We start from the raw sequence: 16,777 nt of genomic DNA, 5'->3' as shown, positions 1-16,777 counted from the left end.
GGGCCAGGCCAGGGATTGAACCTGCATTCTGGTGTCTCAGAAACCCTGCCGATCCTGTAGTGCACAGAACTCCCTCATTTCTTTTTATTAAGCAAAGAATTATCTACATGCCCACGCAGCATGAACTCCTTTTGTGATCATAAGGATAGCTGTGCTAAGCAGGGGGCAGTGAGAGATGTGGTATCTAGCCAGCTGGAAGGGAGGAGGTTTCCCAGCCCTTGCACTGGCTGAGTATTGAGTGGTGACAAGTGGCTCAACCTCTTTGAGCACCTGATGTGTGGACCTCAGCATGCCAAGACTAGAGGGTGTGCACTCCTTTGAGGGGAGGGGTGGGGGCAAAGCTACCTACACTGGCTTCTAATCCATTCATCTGGAGCACCCACCATCCTTCCTATAGTGGTTGGGGGGGTCCCCCAGGGTGAGGGGTCCACCTGAGGTCTGACTGTGTGCCCACCACAGATGCAGAGCAGATGGAAATTGTAAGGACGCCTCATGTGGCTCTCACCCAGACGTGAATAATCTCCAAAAGCCATTTCCAGGCCTTCCCTGCTTGGCCTCATCCTTGGCCATAGCAGTGATGACAATACCCAATCTTTAACCACTACGCCACCAGGAAACTCCTGATCTGTTTTTTTTTTGTTGTTTTTTTTTTTAACATATACATATTTTTCTATGATTCTGAGTTTTCTGTGCCTTGACAAAAGACCTGAATAGACATTTCTCCCGAGAAGACATACAGATGGAGCCCACCCTCCATCCCAGCCACTGTGGCCTCAGGCATCCTCAAGGTGGTGCGTTTGGACCTAGGGAACATGATGCAGGGCCCCGTTTACCTGCAGGGGCATTAGCAAAGTTCTTGAATTTCTTGATCTGGAATCGCTTCACCGCCACGGGCTGGCCTTGGTACCTGGCCCGGTAGATGACGGTGCCGCTCCCACCTTGCCCCAGGATGGCGCTCTCATCCTCGCTGTGCTCCAGCTTGCTGTTCTCCAGGAAGAGCCTGTCAGAAACACAGGGTGGGGGTCAGAAAAGATCTCTCAAACTGCTCTCTGCCCCCGGAGAGGCCTGCCGAGGTGGGAGGTGGGTCCTGGGCTGGACGGGTACAAGGATGTGCTTGGCCATTCATTCCCATTGTGGAGAGTCAGGGGTCAAAGGCACTTGTAGAGTCAGACAGATCTGGGATAAATCCCAGCCCTTGGCAGGTTACGTTGCCTGGACGAGCCTTGGTCTCCTCCTCTATAAAGCAGGCTCATCAGAGCAATGGCCTCAGAGGTGTGGGTGGTGAACGGCAAGGGGTGAAGCCTCTGAAAGCGGTGGACACAGTAAAAGAATTCTTTCGGACATTTTCCTCCAAAAGAGTCTATGCTTTGAGAGCTAGTATCCATCAGACAAACTGCATTTATTGACAGCTGGGTTGGTGGTTTCATCATTTCTTTTTATTTTTATTTTTTAATTTTTTTTTTGTGGCGGGGGGAGCGTGTGTGGAAGTTCCTGAGTCAGGGATTGAACCCAAGCTGCAGTTGCAGCCTGCGCTGCAGCTGCGCAATGCTGGATCCTTAACCCACTGCACCAAGAGGGAATTTCCATCTCATTTCTTCTTTTTGTTCAGCAAAGTATTAGGTAAACGGCCATGAAGAGCTTCTGAGCAACATGACCTGTGTCCCCACAACTGGTGGCTAGGATTTCACCCAAGGGCAGGGACTTTAGACCTCACCCATCTTTGTGTTCTAACCCTAGATAAAAGGGAGATTTGGGTTGGGCTTTTGGAAATACTGTGCAAGTCACTCCTGGAAGGGAGGGAAAGAGGGAGGGATGGAGGGAGGGCAGGAGGGAAGGCGAGGGAGCCAATGCCCTCCTGTTTCAGGGCTGGCCCTGCTCTCCTGAGGTCCACCAGGGTTCTGCATCAGCCACCCCTGCCAGGTGCCTTCCCTGGAGCTTGCCTGGCCCAATGGACCACGTAGTGGTTTCCCACATCTTCCCGGAACAGGTTTTGCAGGTGCACCGACTTCGTCTAGCTCGACCACATCACACTCAAGGTAGATGCCACTGTAAAGTTGGAGCTCTTGGTGATGCAGCTGAAGACGAACTGGGCTGTCCTCTGAGTGCTCACTCAAAACCACCTGCTTGGTAAGGGTGGGCCCTTGGGAGCCTCTTAAGTCAGGGAATAGTAGGAATGCTGGGGATCCCTTGGGGCTTTCCATTAGGATTCTTGTGAACTTGGGGACACAGGACAAGCCTCCATGGATGCTGGATTGCCTCTGCCCCCACCTGCCTGAACTCCCAGTGGGGGAGGGTGATGCTTTGGGACCATGGCTGGCCACAGCCAAAGTTTCCAGAGAGTCTCTGCTGGATTGCAAATCCTGTTCAGGTTGTTGGACTTTTCAACTCTCCACCAAATGCCTGAGTTTAAGAACCATGCTAGCCTGCAATTAGATCCAAACCACCCCCAGTGTGGCTTTCCAGATTCCACACAGTATACACCATAGCCCAGGTTGTGGGGGGCATAAAATATAACTAGGTTCAGCAAATAAATGAAAATTCTAAAATTTGGGGCTGCCTAATTGGGCACCTGACTGTTAAACAACTCCTATGTATACACAACTCTGCAGGTGGTCTCTGAGAAGTGACAACCTTCATGTTAAAGACCTAGGAACAAAGGGAAGTCATTTTGCAGAAGAGTGTTATTTAATTGTCATTTCAGCCAAAGGGATAACTGGGCATATTGAAAAGAACTATGGGGGAAATTTTTCCAACATAGGAAGTGATTTCTAAATTTAACAGAGTCATCCAGCAGCGTGCTTTGGAACCCCAGTCCTGCAATATCTCAGAGTACTCCACTTCCACTTTCTTGGCAGCAATTTGGAAAAATGATGACACAAATATTCTTAACCCCCCAACAAGTTTAATGTTCTTTAAAGAAACCAAATAATAGCAATCCTTTGAATAAGAAAACAACAGGACTTCACAACTCCAAAAACATTGCTAATCACCAGTATCAAACTGTCTCCAAGGAGACCAAATCATGGCTTCTGGTTTCCATGACTACAGAAGATTCCATCCTTTACCCTGGATTTTGTGACTACTTCCTGTGAGATGGGACCACAAAACGTTTCCTCTTTTCTCCAGCATTCTCTCCCCAGTTATTATCTTAGATTATAGGTAGATTATTGTTCATTATTATCTTAGATTACAAGTATAGGTAGAACAGATTTAGGGACCTACATGCTCAGTCACAAGGCAGTAATCAGGAGCCTGTGTTTGCCAAGAAAAGAAAAGGAAGCAGTAGGTCTGGGTGCGTCCCCTTCTTGGATACTAAGGAGCGTTTGTCTTCTGTTCATTGATCCGGCAGCAAAGTAGGAACCAGAGGAGGGTCAGCTCAGTGGAACACAGCGCTAGCTAATGCAGGGAGGGAGCCTAGGTTCTCCACGTACTCTACTCAGCTGGGCCAGCTGTGACCTCCAAATGAATGGGGAGCCAACAGCCTGGTTTCCTTCAGTTGCCCCCTGCTCCCTGGGCTTGGATGGGAAGCCCTGGGTCCCAAGCGTCATTGGCACTGTGGCATACCTGGCTGGGAAATCGGTCATGAACAGCTCGGGCACCAGCTCCTGGAGAGGCACAGGGATGTAGGGGTGCCTGGGGCACGAGATGAAGTCCCGCTCGATGGCCGTCAGCACGCAGTCCTCCATGTCGAAGTATTGTACGTCCTCCGATCTCTCACTTGGGTCGGTGTGCCGGGCCCAGGAGGTCTCACACACCGGGCAGGGCACGTACTGCTCCATCAGGGGGGTCCCATCGCTCTCTGTGGCTGTCAGGGCTAAATGGGGACAGGGTAGGAGGTCAGCTCACACGAAGCCGGCTGCAGGTGGGTCCCTGAGCAGCAGCTGTATTGCAGGTGGGTGGGCCTTTCACTGGAGGGGAGGCTGTCTGCCTTGGCCTGGACCCCCAGGAGTGGCTGAAATGTGACTGCCACACTCCAGTTCCTTTTTGGAGGGTGCCAGCCTTGATCCTGAAAGACACTTGCCAAGAGGGGCCGCAGAGGGGTTGTCTGCACCCTGAGCTGGCCAAGGAGGGGCTGAGAATTTGGGGATCCCTCCTACACAGCATCCTATCCCAACAGGACAGCAAATTGGATCTGACCACACTCCAATGACCTGACCACGAATAGTAAGGAGCTGTTCTTAAAATCAGAAACATATGATCCTTTCTCCAAGAGCAATGCAGGAGGAGAAATGAGTACAAATTATAATAGACACAATCTAGTTATTTTTCATGGGTTCTCCTGGGCAGGAGGCACAGCTTTTCTCCATGCCTCTGAAAGGAGGTGCAAAGAAACACCCTGGGCAGGAGGCACAGCTTTTCTCCATGCCTCTGAAAGGAGGTGCAAAGAAACACCCTGGGCAGGAGACACAGCTTTTCTCCATGCCTCTGAAAGGAGGTGCAAAGAAACACCCTCTAAGGGGGCCCCCATGGAGATGCCTGCAGGATAAACTGACACTCTGTTTTGTGCAGGGTGGGCTCCTAGAACTTTCTGGGCACATGTGTGTGGTGCAGCCTGCCAGCTGGCTGGTGCTGCTGTGCCTGAGCATCCCTGTCTCAGGCCCTCAGCCGGTCCCCACCTGCTGTGAGGACCACTGGTTGGTGGGGAGCTACAAAGGGCCCGGAGGTTTCAAATGGATGGCCAAGCACCCCCCAACTGCCAAAGCCCACACACTAAATTGCCTTCTCTTAGGCCCCTTTCTGTTTTTTTCCTTGTAGGTCATCCTTCCCACTGACCCCCCCGGGGGGTCCCAGACCTTGTGTCTGAGCAAGATCTGGAGCACGCCCAGCTACTGTTTCTTAAGCACTTTCTTTGATGCTCTCCTGGGATGCGGGGGTGGCTTGCAGGTGAGGAAGCCAGCTCGGGAGGCCAGAGGACTGGATAGCAGGCCAGAAGCAGGGCTCCCATCCCAAACCCACTCTTTGCTCTTTCGGCCTCCAGCCTTCCGGCTTGAGGGCTCATGGGGAAGAAGCTGCAAGGCTGCCCCACAGTGGGTCAGCCTCCACTCCAGTAGCAAAACAAACAGAGGCCCCTCAACAGCTTCACTTCAAAAAGTATTTTCTTTGGGTGGACTGTTAATGCTGATCAAAGCGACTGGAAAGGGCCACATGTGTGGCTGATTGCCGCTGGGATTTGGGGGTCTGTGGTGGGCAGGGAAGGAGAAGGGAGGCCTTGGCAGGTGTGGAGCCTTCCCTCCCACCCTTGCATAGGGGATGACTCTCCAGCTGCAGCCTCCCCACCACCCATTTAGGAAGCCTGGTCCTCCCTGTATAAACAAGACTGCGTGAAGCTCACATCCAGGTCTTCCCAGACCACGAATGGTACCCAGGGGCATCTTTCTTCCTATATGCTGTGGGCAGCTAGGGGTCACCTCCTGCCCAGGATCTTCCCCATGGCACCTGCACACATGCCGAGCTGGGCTCTCCCAGGGCTCTGGACTCTGCCCGAGGGCTGTTAGGACCCTGCTGGGCTCCCTGGGCTGAATCCTAGTGAAATTTCTCTTTTCCCAGTAAGGAGCCCCACACTGATTTATAAAGAATTTTAATAACAGGGAGTTCCTGTCATGGCTCAGTGAAAATGATTCTGACTAGCATCCATGAGGATGCAGGTTCAATCCCTGGCCTTGCTCAGTGGGTTAAGGATCTTGCATTGCTATGAGCTGTGGTGTAGGTCGCAGATGTGGCTCAGATCCCAAGTTGCTATGGCTGTGATGAAGGCTGGCAGCTGTAACTCCAATTCGACCCCTAGCCTGGGAACCTCTATATGCTGTGGGTATGGCCCTAAAAAGCAAAAAAAAAAAAAAAAAAAAAAGAAGAAGAAGAATTAATAACATGAGCCAAGACCTCGTTCAACAATGTTTTCTGGAGTTCCCATTGTGGCTCAGCAAGTTAAGAGCCCAACATAGTATCCATGAGGATGTGGGTTCAATTCCTGGCCTCATTCCGTGGGTTAAGGATCCAGTGTCGCTGCAAGCTGCAGTATAGGTTGCAGATGCAGCTTGGATCCTGTGTGGCTGTAGCTGTGGTGCAGGCTGGCAGCTGCAGCTCTGATTTGACCCCTAGCCTGCAAACTTACATATGCTGCAGGTGCGGCCATAAAAATAAAAAATAATATAATAATAATAAAAGGAATGTTTTCTTACCGGGAAACCACTGATCAATCAAGGAGTTGACATGGTCTGTGATAAAAGCCATTGCTGAGAAGTCCCTCATTTCCGACTGGCAGATGATTTTTATTCCCCCACTTTTTTTCTTCTTCCAGTTCACGTCTGAGGACTCCACACTGCAACCCAGAACAAAAAGGTATCCGTAGTTGGTGATGGGTTGTGAAAGGCCCTGGGATAACCTCCTTTCCCACAAGGTGAGGGTGCAATCCCAGGGGCCCAGGCAGGACTGTCGGGGGGCTCCTGCGTTTCTATACTTGTGTACGTGGTCCTACCTGTCCCCCACCACTGCTCCCCACCCCCAACAGTGAAGTGAACAGAACGAGGACTTTGCAGTAAGGGATACTCAGGCTGGGCTATGACCTTTGGGTGTGAACCTGGGGAAGGCTTTTCCCTTTCCGAACCACAGGATTCTCATTTGCCAAGTGGGGACCATGAGCTTTAAATGCGAACATCTCCATGAAAGCTGCAGGCACCAAGAGTGGCCCAAATCAGGCCTTCAAAAGACTTACTTTCCCCCTTTTCCCTCTCTTTTCACAGAGCTGGAGAAGATTCTTGAAAAATTTCTGATAAGTATTAAATAATTCCATGTGTGTACTAAACTTGATTATAAATCACTTACTAGGGAGTTCCCACTGTGGCCTAGTGGAAACGAATCCAACTAGTAACCATGAGGATGTGGATTCGATCCCTGGCCTCACTCACTGGGTTAAGGATCTGGCATTGGCATGAGCTGTGGTGTAGTCGCAGATGTGGCTCGTATCCCAAGTTGCTGTGGCATAGGCCAGCAGCTGTAGCTCCCATTCGATCCCTAGCCTGGGAACTTCCATATGCCTCAAATGCGTACCTAAACAAACAAACAAACATACAAACAAACAAAAATTACTAACCTGCTGAGCTGACTTCATGTCTATCTCATGAAAAAAAAGAGGAAAAGGGAGCTAAGGTAGGTATAGTTGGATACAGGCTAGGGAACAAGTGCCACTGTCTTCAGACAAGAAGCTGGGGCTGGGAAGCTGCATGGCCCCTTCCGGTCTCACCTAAGTGACCAGGGGTATGCTGGATGCTCTCACCCCTGAGCTCAGTGGTCACCCACTCCCCTCTAGTCCTGGGCTGTGGTCACCACACTCTCGCCTGCCTTTCCAATTCTGCAAGGGGAGAGGAGGAGGGGTGAGGAGATGGTGAAACTCTGAGACATTTGCAGAAAGGTTTCCTATTCTAGCAAGTTCCACAATGAGCAGCACTTAGGAACGGAACTCTGGACACCAAATGGACAGTCTCCTCGTGGGGGCTGCCCTGAGGGCCACTTCCACTGCATCCTAGCGACCCAACTCAGTCAGGTGGGTTCCCAAATGCTCCTACCTGAGGTAGCCCCCGTCAAAAGTGACCAGGAGCCCTTCCTGCCAATAGATGGTCTGATTTCTTTTCACTCTGAATGTGCTGCAGCGATTTCTCTGGTTTCCTGTAAAACTGTAAATGGTGACTTTCCTGTGCCTGCTTTTAGTATTCTTCTTGTTTTCAAAAAGCTGAAAGACAGAGAAAAGATCCTGCTTAAGTATTCCAGGCTCCTCGCTGGCCCTGAGCAGAGCTCTGAAGAGGCCGGCCTGGCCCCGTCGTGATAAATGACCCCCATCTGTCTTCCCACCCCTCCTCCTGCTCCCAAATGAAACGCTGCATTATCCAAAGGGGTCTCCAGGATACTCTGGGAACACATTTCCCCCCAAAGGATTGCAAATAGCTCTTCTTTTTCAAATCTTTTCCCTCTCTAATGTTACAAGCAAAAAGTTACCACAGAAAATGTGGAAAGTACAGAAAAATAAAAGAGAGAAAATATCAGTTTAATACATAGAGAGACCACGAAAAGTTTGGTAAATTTTACTCCAGTTTTTTTTTTCCCTCTTTTTTTTTTTTTTTTTTTGCCACACCTGCAGCATGTGGAGGTTCCCAGACCAGGGATTGAACCTGTGCCACAGCAGTAACCAGAGCCACAGCAGTGACAATGGTGGATCCTGAACCTGCTGTACCACCAGGGAATTTCCAGGGAATTTATAAAACAGCTAGGGCCATGTTTTGAAATTTTGTATTTCTAGATTTCTGTGCATACTTTAAAAAATTTTGCTTTTCCTACTCCATTAAAAACTCCATTCTAAAGCTCAATATTTTATTAGTAAAGTTAAGTATAGTAATTTGCTGAATCATTCTCTTCCTTGGACTTTTAGGTTGATTCCAATCTTTTGCTCCTTCAGATAAACCAGATGAACATGAAAGAGCACAGAGCTTTCTCTGTTTTCAAATGATTTCCTTAGTTCAGATTTACAGAAATAGGATTATTGGATCAAAAGGGTTGAACGTCTTCAGGCTCTGGATTCCTAGTGAGGAATCACTTTCAAGGTGATGAGGCTGTTTATCCACTGAGCAGGTTGTGCGAACTTTCTGGATTCTGGGGTTGGCTATTAGCTCTTTGCTAATTTGAAAAGTGGTGTCTTATCAGTGCTTGAATCTGCCTGCCTTTGATTACTTCTGAGAATCAATTCCTTTTCCTCATCTGAATTTCAACAGGACTTCTTGTCTAATTCTGAGTGAGGGATGCAGCCTGGAAGGGTCCTGGCCCCCGCCAGCCACTGAACCCACTTGAGGACTCAGGCCTCACACGAAGCTGGTGCTCGGTGATCTCCCACTTGGAATGTGGTGGAGGAAGAGTTCAAAGGGAGGGCAGAGTGACCGGGAACACTGGAAGAACCTGCCCTTGCGCCCACCCCTTCCATCTGGCAATGCGTCCTCCTGTGTTACTAACAAGTCTCCCTCCGGCTCCCAGAAGCCGTGAAAGTTACGATTTTCAGGCTCTTGCATTTATTTTTGAACCTTTCAATAAAATGGGACGATCAAAGAATATATTTAATAACCAAGAAGTTTAATTCCATAAGGGCCCTTTTGATAAGAATGTGGCAAAAGCAAACTCATGCTGAGTTTCATGTCAGTTATCAACAGTCCTGGCTTATGTCAGGGGCTCTCACTGTAAAGTGGGTCAGAATCCTCTGGAAGGCCCTGGGATCCACCCTGGAGTTTCTGATAAAATGGATCTGAGGCAGGCCCAAGAGAATCTGCACTTCTAGCAAGTTCCCAGGTGAAGCTGATTCTGCTGGTCCAGGAACTCCACTTTGAGAACCACCACTCTGGACAATTACTACTTTCATATGATTATCTTTTTTTTTTTTTTTTTTTGGTCTTTTTGCCTTCTCTAGGGCCGCTCCCACAGCATATAGAGGTTCCCAGGCTACGAGTCAAATCAGAGCTGTAGCTGCTAGCCTGTGCCAGCCCACAGCAACGAGGGATCCAAGCCGCGTCTGCGACCTACACCACAGCTCATGGCAACGCGGGATCCTTAACCCACTGAGCAAGGCCAGGGATTGAACCTGCAACCTCATGGTTCCTAGTCGGATTAGTTAACAACTGAGCCATGATGGGAACTCCTCAATATGATTATCTTGAATGAAATGAATGTGGACTGATGGCCTGGTGAACCTACAAAAGAACTCCTTGCTCCCCAGTTCAAGTTCAAGTTCTAGGTCAGTGGTTCCCAAGCTTGACTGGACAGTGGAATCACCTGGGGAGCCTTTAAAAAATAGATGCGTGGGTGCTGCTCCCAGATTCCAACTTAGTGGTCTGGGTCTGGGGTCTGGTCTGTGTCTTTCTGGAACTCACCAAGGGAGTCTAGTCACAGCCTGAATGGCCAAGCTGCAGTTCTGAAGCCATGGTTCTTCAGGTGTGGTCCCTGACCAGCAGCATCACCATGGCAGGCTCTTGGATCCCTGTCCACAGCCCCTGGGCCAGAACCTGAGTGGGGCCTAGCTGTCTGTGTTCTGACATCCACTGGGGTGCTGAGTGGGTTAGATCGGAACTCATACTCTTAAGGGAGTGGTCTGTCCAAACCAGTTGGGTGCTGAGCTGGCATTCACAGAACGGTTTGAGGGCCTAAAGGAGAGAAGGCACCCATGCTGTGTTTGCCTCCAGGCCCTAAGTCAGTAGCTTTGCTAAGGGAAAAGGGTCTTCCATCAGGCCCCTCAAGCAAGGGGCATCCCCCGCCTCCTTCCCTCCAACCAGGGTGCAGCAGCATGCAAAAATTGCCCTCTGCAGAAAATGCAACTACCTGGAGGTCCATCTCGGCCAGGCTGATCAGCATCCGTGCTATAAACCTTTGCCAGAAGCCAACAGGAACGAAGCTCATCTTAAACACCCTCTGAATGGTGTTGGCCGTGGGGTGCCGCATGCCGTGGGTGTCCAGACCGGGTTTGGACGGAAGGAGATGTGGCAGGAGATAGCTGAAACACATCCAAGGGAGCTGGTGAGCCTGGGGCCTGACCCGGGGGAACACGGCCTGGCCTGGGGCAGGCTCTGCTGAAGTGGCACGGACTGCCCGGTGCCTTCCTCCCAGGGCCTTTGCCATCTTATTTTTAGAAAGAAAGGGTAATTTATATGCTGAGAATAAATGCTGGGCACAGCGGATCTGTTTCCCGAGGCCTTTGAGATAGAGACTAAAACACTTGTAAGGGAAGACGTGAAAACATCCGTGGTCGTAAACACAGACAAAGCCAGTGGCAGTGGATTCTCTGTAAACTGGGTTGAGAATGGGGAATCGCTTAACATTAACTCTGGGTGGTGAAGGAAAAACAAACGCAGCTGCACATTTCCAAGGACAATGTAGATATTGGGGTCACAGAACATCTTTTGGTCTTAGAAGCTCTTTATTGTCCTTGGCCAGTGGAGCAACAAAATTGCTTGAAAAGTTAAAAGGAGGCTGTTTGTGCAAAGAACCACATTTTGTGAGCGAACTCTTACTCATCGTAAGGGTGCTAAGTCACAGTGTCAGTGAGCCATTCAGGACTGTGATCACTTGAAAACTGCTGAAACAGGGCGCTGGGTGTCCCACCAAGAATTCCCTGAAAACCAGTATCTTCTGTGTGCCCTGGAGCTAAGGCGGCCGGGGCAGAGCCTTTGGGTGTGCCTTTTTCTTAAAGGTTTTGCCTTCAGCTTTCCTAAGTTTAAAATACATCAGTTTAGGTCCAATAACGTGCCTTTAGACCTTTCTGGAAGAGACTCCCTGAGAATACCATGGAAGGAAAATTCAATGACAGCATGGCGGGCAGTCTACCCAAGGGTCAGTCCTGTGTCTTCAGCACATGGCTTAACCCTGTTGGGATTCTGCTTCCTGACACAGGAAGGGAAAAGATGTCCACCTCACAGGGTGAGAGAAGGAGGGACAGGGGCTGTGTAGGTGAGACCCACAGGGGGCAGACAGTGAAGTTTTAGGTCCTTTTCAGTGATTTTTAGGTCTTCGGAGAAAGGACCTTCTCAAGCATCCCAGCTGGGGGGCCTCTCCCCACAGCCAGGCGCTCTCCAGCAGAGGATCTGATTTAGTCCCTCCAGGTCCTGAGAAGCCCTTTATCTCTTTGATCTCTCCAAACGGGAGGCCCTTGTCAGTGCCCAGTGTGATGTTTCCTGCTTCCTCTGCCTGTATCAAGTGCAGCTTGGATCTCACGAGACCCCCTACACTGATGGAGCCCTGCAACTTCCTGCTTCTTTCTACCTGGCAGTTGTGCTCTGTGCAAAGGGAGGCATCCCAGCTGCAGTTCACGGAGCAGCTGCTCAACACTGAGGAAGGCAGAGCCGACTTAGAAGCCAGCACAGAAAGCCCTTCTCAAGGTGACTGGCAATGGAAGCCCTTCTCAAGGTGAGTGGAGCCTTGGGAGAGCCCTGCCCCCCTCACCACTCCCTGCACTTGCTGGAGAGCGGTCACTAGCAGGGATGACTAAGAGGTGAGTTCTTCACATGCCTGTTGAATATAAAACCATGCAGACCGGGATGCTGCGTGGCATCCGCATGCAGAGCCAGCTCACCCTACACCTCAAGTCTGCCTCAGTGGTCAGGCAGGAACCCTTCCCAGATGCTGACAGCCATGGAACACTGCCCCTCCACCAAAGATGCACAAATGCTCACAAGTGGATGGGGAGCCTTAGAAGTGCCCTGAAGGTTTTTGCAGGGACAGGAGGTGTTCAAGGACTTTAGGTCAAAACCTGAAAACCATGCTTTAAAAGGAGCAGAGAATGACTGTTTGCACTGCTATTGCTCTTGACCATAGAAAAGCTTATGGTTCAAGATGCTGGAATTCCTTGTCCCTGGGGCACAAGACAAATTGCTCAGACACTCCTAACTTTGTTATTATTATTATTGTGTTTTTCTTTTTAAGGTGGCACCTGCGGCATATGGAAGTTCCCAGGCTAGGGTCTGAACAGGAGCGCAGCTTCAGGCCTACGCCACAGCCACAGCAATGCCAGACCTGAGCCATGTTTTTGACCTACTCCACAGTTTGTTGCAACGCTGGATCCTTAACCCGCTGAGAGAGGCTGGGGATCAAAACTGCATTCTCATGGATACTAGTTGGGTTCTTATCCCACTGAGCCACAGCAGGAACTCCGCTTCTGACTTTAGATAGAATCAGACACTGCTGGCTATGAGTACTTATCACAAAGAGAGAGAAACAACAACAGTACTGATAACACATGATGTCCTTGGAACTCACAGGTATAGGAGACACTTCGTATTTTACATGTACTATCTAATTTAATCCTCACAATGCCTATGCTGCTAGTAGGTAATAGCATTATTCCCATTTTACAGATGAGAGAAGAAAGGTAGCTGGAATTCACATCAGGCATTCTGCCTCCATGGGCTGACTCACTGCAATATAAGCCTCCGTGAGGACTTGCAATGATTTGGCTGATTTGATTGTATGGCTGACTTGCTTTCACGGAGTGCTAATATCTCCTCATTCCTCTAACCTGTCAATAAAATAACCAGAAAATTGTCAGATCTTGGCGATGCTGTGAACTCAAAGGCTGCTTCACGTCTGCTTCTTCGTGGGCCAAAGTCAAGGGCACACCCAGGCCATGGTGTGAGGGGTCAGGTGGATTTTGGATTCCTCTTTGGGGTTTCTCTTTTTAGGACTCACTCTTGACCCCAAGGGGCTAGAGCAGGAAGCACTGTGGCCTCCCCCCCAGAGCTATAAGGCCAAGTGAAATCTAGATGGGGACTCAGTCAGAGATGGTCCAGAAGGCCCAGCTTGTGTCGATGGAATTGCTGGGCTGGCCACACAGGGTCTAGGCTAGCTCCTTAGGAGTCTTCAGTAGGTATCTCCCAGGAGCTCTGGGGTTGGAGATAGAGTGGTGACATGTTCTATGGCATGTGCATGGAAAAGAGCTGTGGATTTGGCATTCTGGCTACTGTGTCATTGCCAACATCAGCATCAGACCCAGGAAGTGGCTGAAACTGAAATTAGAGCCAGGAGACCCTGAGCACCAAGCTGGTTTAGGTCAGAGCATCACTAGATGGAACCCATGTACCCCTCCAGGCCCTGCCCTCTCAGCATTTGGACCAAGCTATATAATTAGCATGGCCATCTTTGTCACTCATTCCATTTTTTATTCAGCAAATAACCAAGCCATCAACTTCCAAGGCATGAACTCCCCAAAGTCATTATTATTATTATTATTATTATTATTATTATTATTACTATGTCTTCTTAAGGCCGCACCTGTGGCATATGGAAGTTCCCAAGCTAGGGGTCGAATTGGAGCTGCAGCTGCTGGTCTATACCACAGCCACAGCAATGTGGGATCCTACACCACAGCTCACAGCAATGCTGGATTCTTAACCTACTGAGCAAGGCCAGGGATCGAACCTGAGTCCTCATGGATACTGGTCGGGTTTGTTACCACTGAGGCATGATGGGAACTCCTCCCCAAAGTTATTTTTAACGCCACTGTCATTCTTGCACGTTTTCCTATATCTTTTTAATTGATGGATTTCTTTGAACTCCCTGAAAAGAGACACCCAAGGCATAGGAAGGAGTTGCCAGCGGGGGGTGGGGGTCGGGTGCTGAGCCCACCCCCTGCAGCCCCAGCCCAGGCAGGTGGGTCATTGTCATGGCCCGTTCCTGGAAATCTTGCTCAAGCCACCATCGGCTCCACCCCAATTCCTTCCTCCAGGAAGCAGCCTGCACAGATCCACCCATGGCCTCACCTGTCGTTGGCAACTGGCAGGGCGATCTCAAACTTGGCCAGAAACTGGAAATACTGCTCTTCTGTCTGCTTCGTGAAGCCGGTCCCAACCAGCAGCATCCTGAGGTCCTCCGCTCTGATCACCCCGTTCTTGGCCACTGACCTGGAACCCTTGATGTTGAAGATCCTCTGCAGACATTCGGACAACCAAATGGGGTCGAGGAAGTAGAGGTTCCTCAGGCCGTGGCTGGTGTCTGGGAAGTGGAGCAGCGTGCCGGTTTCAATGAGGAAGCTGATGGCTGCCAGGGAAGGGGAGGAGGGAGCAGCGTCAGAGAGAGGGCAAAGGGACCTCTGGGTGACCTCCTCCCGAGGGGGCAGGTCACAGAGTCTTCCTAGGAGGCAACCAACACTCCCAATGCACCGGTCAATTGCACCATCACGCCTTCTCAGAGGCATCCTGTCACTCTTGCCAACGTGCCAATCTCCGTTATTCATGGATTCCATCTTTGCAAATCCGCTTACCCATTAAAATTGACTTGTGACCCCAAATCAATACAGGGAGTGTCTTTGCTGTCATTTCCAGACATGTGCAAAGCAGTGAAAAATTGGAGTGCCCCTCGTCAGGGCCCCGGGCCTCTGCCTGTGGGTACCCGCCTGAGCCCCTCTGCCTGCCTGGGCGCTTGCCCTCCCAGCCCACCCACCGGACTGCAGGTCCTCGTAGTCCTTGATGTCGTTGTCGGGCATCTGCTCCACCAGCTGCTCCAGCTGCCTGTCTGTCAGGTACTGCACGTCATCGCTCCGGCTGCGACGCTGCTGCTCCGCCAGCACGGCCTCTTGGAGGCCCAGGTAGCTCCTGGGGATCTGGGACAGGTGGGCAAGGCTGAGCCCTCAGGTCCCGAGGGGAGCCTGGCAGCCTGGCCTCACCTGACGCCCTCCAGAGACCTTACTGTTTCCAATCACGCCCCCCACCCCCCAAAAAACTGCTCACATGGGGACCATGGAGCCTGACGACGAGCATACACAGCTCACGCGTCTTACAGGAGGAAGAGAGGGAGGTGCAGATGCTCAGGCAAATGGGAAGCAGGCCCTGCTGGCTTCAAGCAGCTGAGGGAGGTACCCACCAGCCTCCCTGCCAGTCGCTGGCAGCCGATGGTGCTACCCACGTCCTTCATGTTGCACGTGACCTGGAAAATGAGCTGCCGCAGCCCTTCCTGACCTTCCAGGCTCTTACAGGAAAGCTCGCTGTCAGTGCAAAAAAGAAGAGCGCTTATCAGCACACCTCCCCTCTTGGACAAGCACTGCGATAACTTCGGTTTCCCAAGTGTTTCATTCCAAACACTGGCAAGTTGAGAAAGCTCATGAAAGATGGACATGGAGACATCTACTGAGGCCTTACTAGGTAAGGTGTGGTGCTGGCAGCGCTACAATGCACCGTTTTAGTCCGTCTCCTCAATGTTCCCATTTTTCAGAGGAGGAAATCGAGACATGCAGGCACAGGGTGGCCCCCAAGGACACAAGCTGGAAAGGCCAGGCCCAGGTTTCTGACCCAGAGCCAGCACACCAGTGTTCATGATACTTCACCCAGAGTGAGGGAATCCAAGAGGCACTGTTTCCATCATCTGCAAAGTGGGCACAACAACCCCCATACCTAACCTGCAGAGCTGTTGTGAGAATCCAAGGACAAGCCCAGGACATGGGTCCCACTAGCACGGGCCGGTCCTAAACCTCCCCCATGCCAGGACCACGCAGACCCAAAGAGAGGACCAGGTCCACACCTGGGGTCTGTTCTCGATCAACAAATGTGATGGATGGGGTTCCAGTGTCTTATCTCCTGGTGCCACTGGGGCTATGCACACTCAGCACTGGCCCCAGGGTGGGGAGACTGGGAAAGAAAGCACACAGAGGGTCTCCAGCCCTGCCCAGAAAGTCCTCTGGAAGCGCCTCCCCCTTCCCCCCAGCGGTGTCTAGTCTGGGGGCTGAGCTGCCACCCTCCGTGCAGCCCCTGGCTCAGGAGCCCTCTATGGACAGAGCCCAGGTGTCTCTGGGAAGATGGACAAGGGAGGGGCCAGTGGGAGGCCACGGGGCACGCACTGTAAGTGTTTGAAGGTGATGTCCGGAAAGCCAGTGGCCCTGGAGCCGGAGGGCGAGCGGCAGAGAGCCAGCACGTAGGCGCGCAGCGTGGCGATCCTCTCCACGCGGAATTTGGTTTCGATTAGGTCCAAGTGTGTTCCGACAACCAGCACCACGGCGTTTGGGGCCTTGGCCTGTGAGAGAGAACCCCATGCTGAGCACCAGCTCCCTTCGCTGGAACAGTTCCCCAGGTGGAGACTGTGTGGACTCTGGATGCCCGGGGCCCCCAGCCATGACCCCTCACTCTATGCACCCCTCTGTAAACTGCGAGGGCCTGGGGGGCACATTCCTGGGGCCTAGATCCCTGATCCCTTCAGAGGGGGCCTCAGCTTCTGGGGCACTGGCCTGCACACTGGCAGAGGGAGCCCTGTCTTCCTTCTGAATCCAAGATAC

General features: G+C 51.3%; 1 protein-coding gene across 6 annotated transcripts in view; it reads right to left on the bottom strand.

The window, feature by feature from the left end:
- The window catches only part of LRRK1 (leucine rich repeat kinase 1), a 130,240-nt gene that overhangs the window by 18,831 nt on the left and 94,632 nt on the right, over window positions 1–16,777 (bottom strand). For all 6 annotated transcript variants that reach the window (XR_014815340.1, XR_014815342.1, XM_021098586.2 and 3 more), the window contains 9 exons: window positions 16,346–16,518; window positions 15,376–15,496; window positions 14,956–15,115; window positions 14,277–14,553; window positions 10,348–10,519; window positions 7,563–7,726; window positions 6,180–6,319; window positions 3,565–3,814; window positions 834–1,000 (listed from right to left, as the gene is read on the bottom strand). Coding sequence is in view for 4 of the 6 variants with exons in the window: in XM_021098586.2 (XP_020954245.2) it covers window positions 834–1,000; window positions 3,565–3,814; window positions 6,180–6,319; window positions 7,563–7,726; window positions 10,348–10,519; window positions 14,277–14,553; window positions 14,956–15,115; window positions 15,376–15,496; window positions 16,346–16,518 (1,624 nt within the window). In the remaining 2 variants the exon portion in view is untranslated. The remainder of the gene's footprint in view (window positions 1–833; window positions 1,001–3,564; window positions 3,815–6,179; window positions 6,320–7,562; window positions 7,727–10,347; window positions 10,520–14,276; window positions 14,554–14,955; window positions 15,116–15,375; window positions 15,497–16,345; window positions 16,519–16,777) is intronic.

The sequence above is a fragment of the Sus scrofa genome, chromosome 1 (genome assembly GCF_054392235.1).
Source record: "Sus scrofa isolate SSC_HxYL_T2T_F1_AM1 chromosome 1, Sscrofa_HxYL_maternal_Yorkshire_Landrace_v2.0, whole genome shotgun sequence".
NCBI lineage: Eukaryota > Metazoa > Chordata > Mammalia > Artiodactyla > Suidae > Sus > Sus scrofa.
The sequence above is the reverse complement of the archived record's forward strand: the minus strand, read 5'-3'. Positions and strand labels throughout refer to the sequence as shown.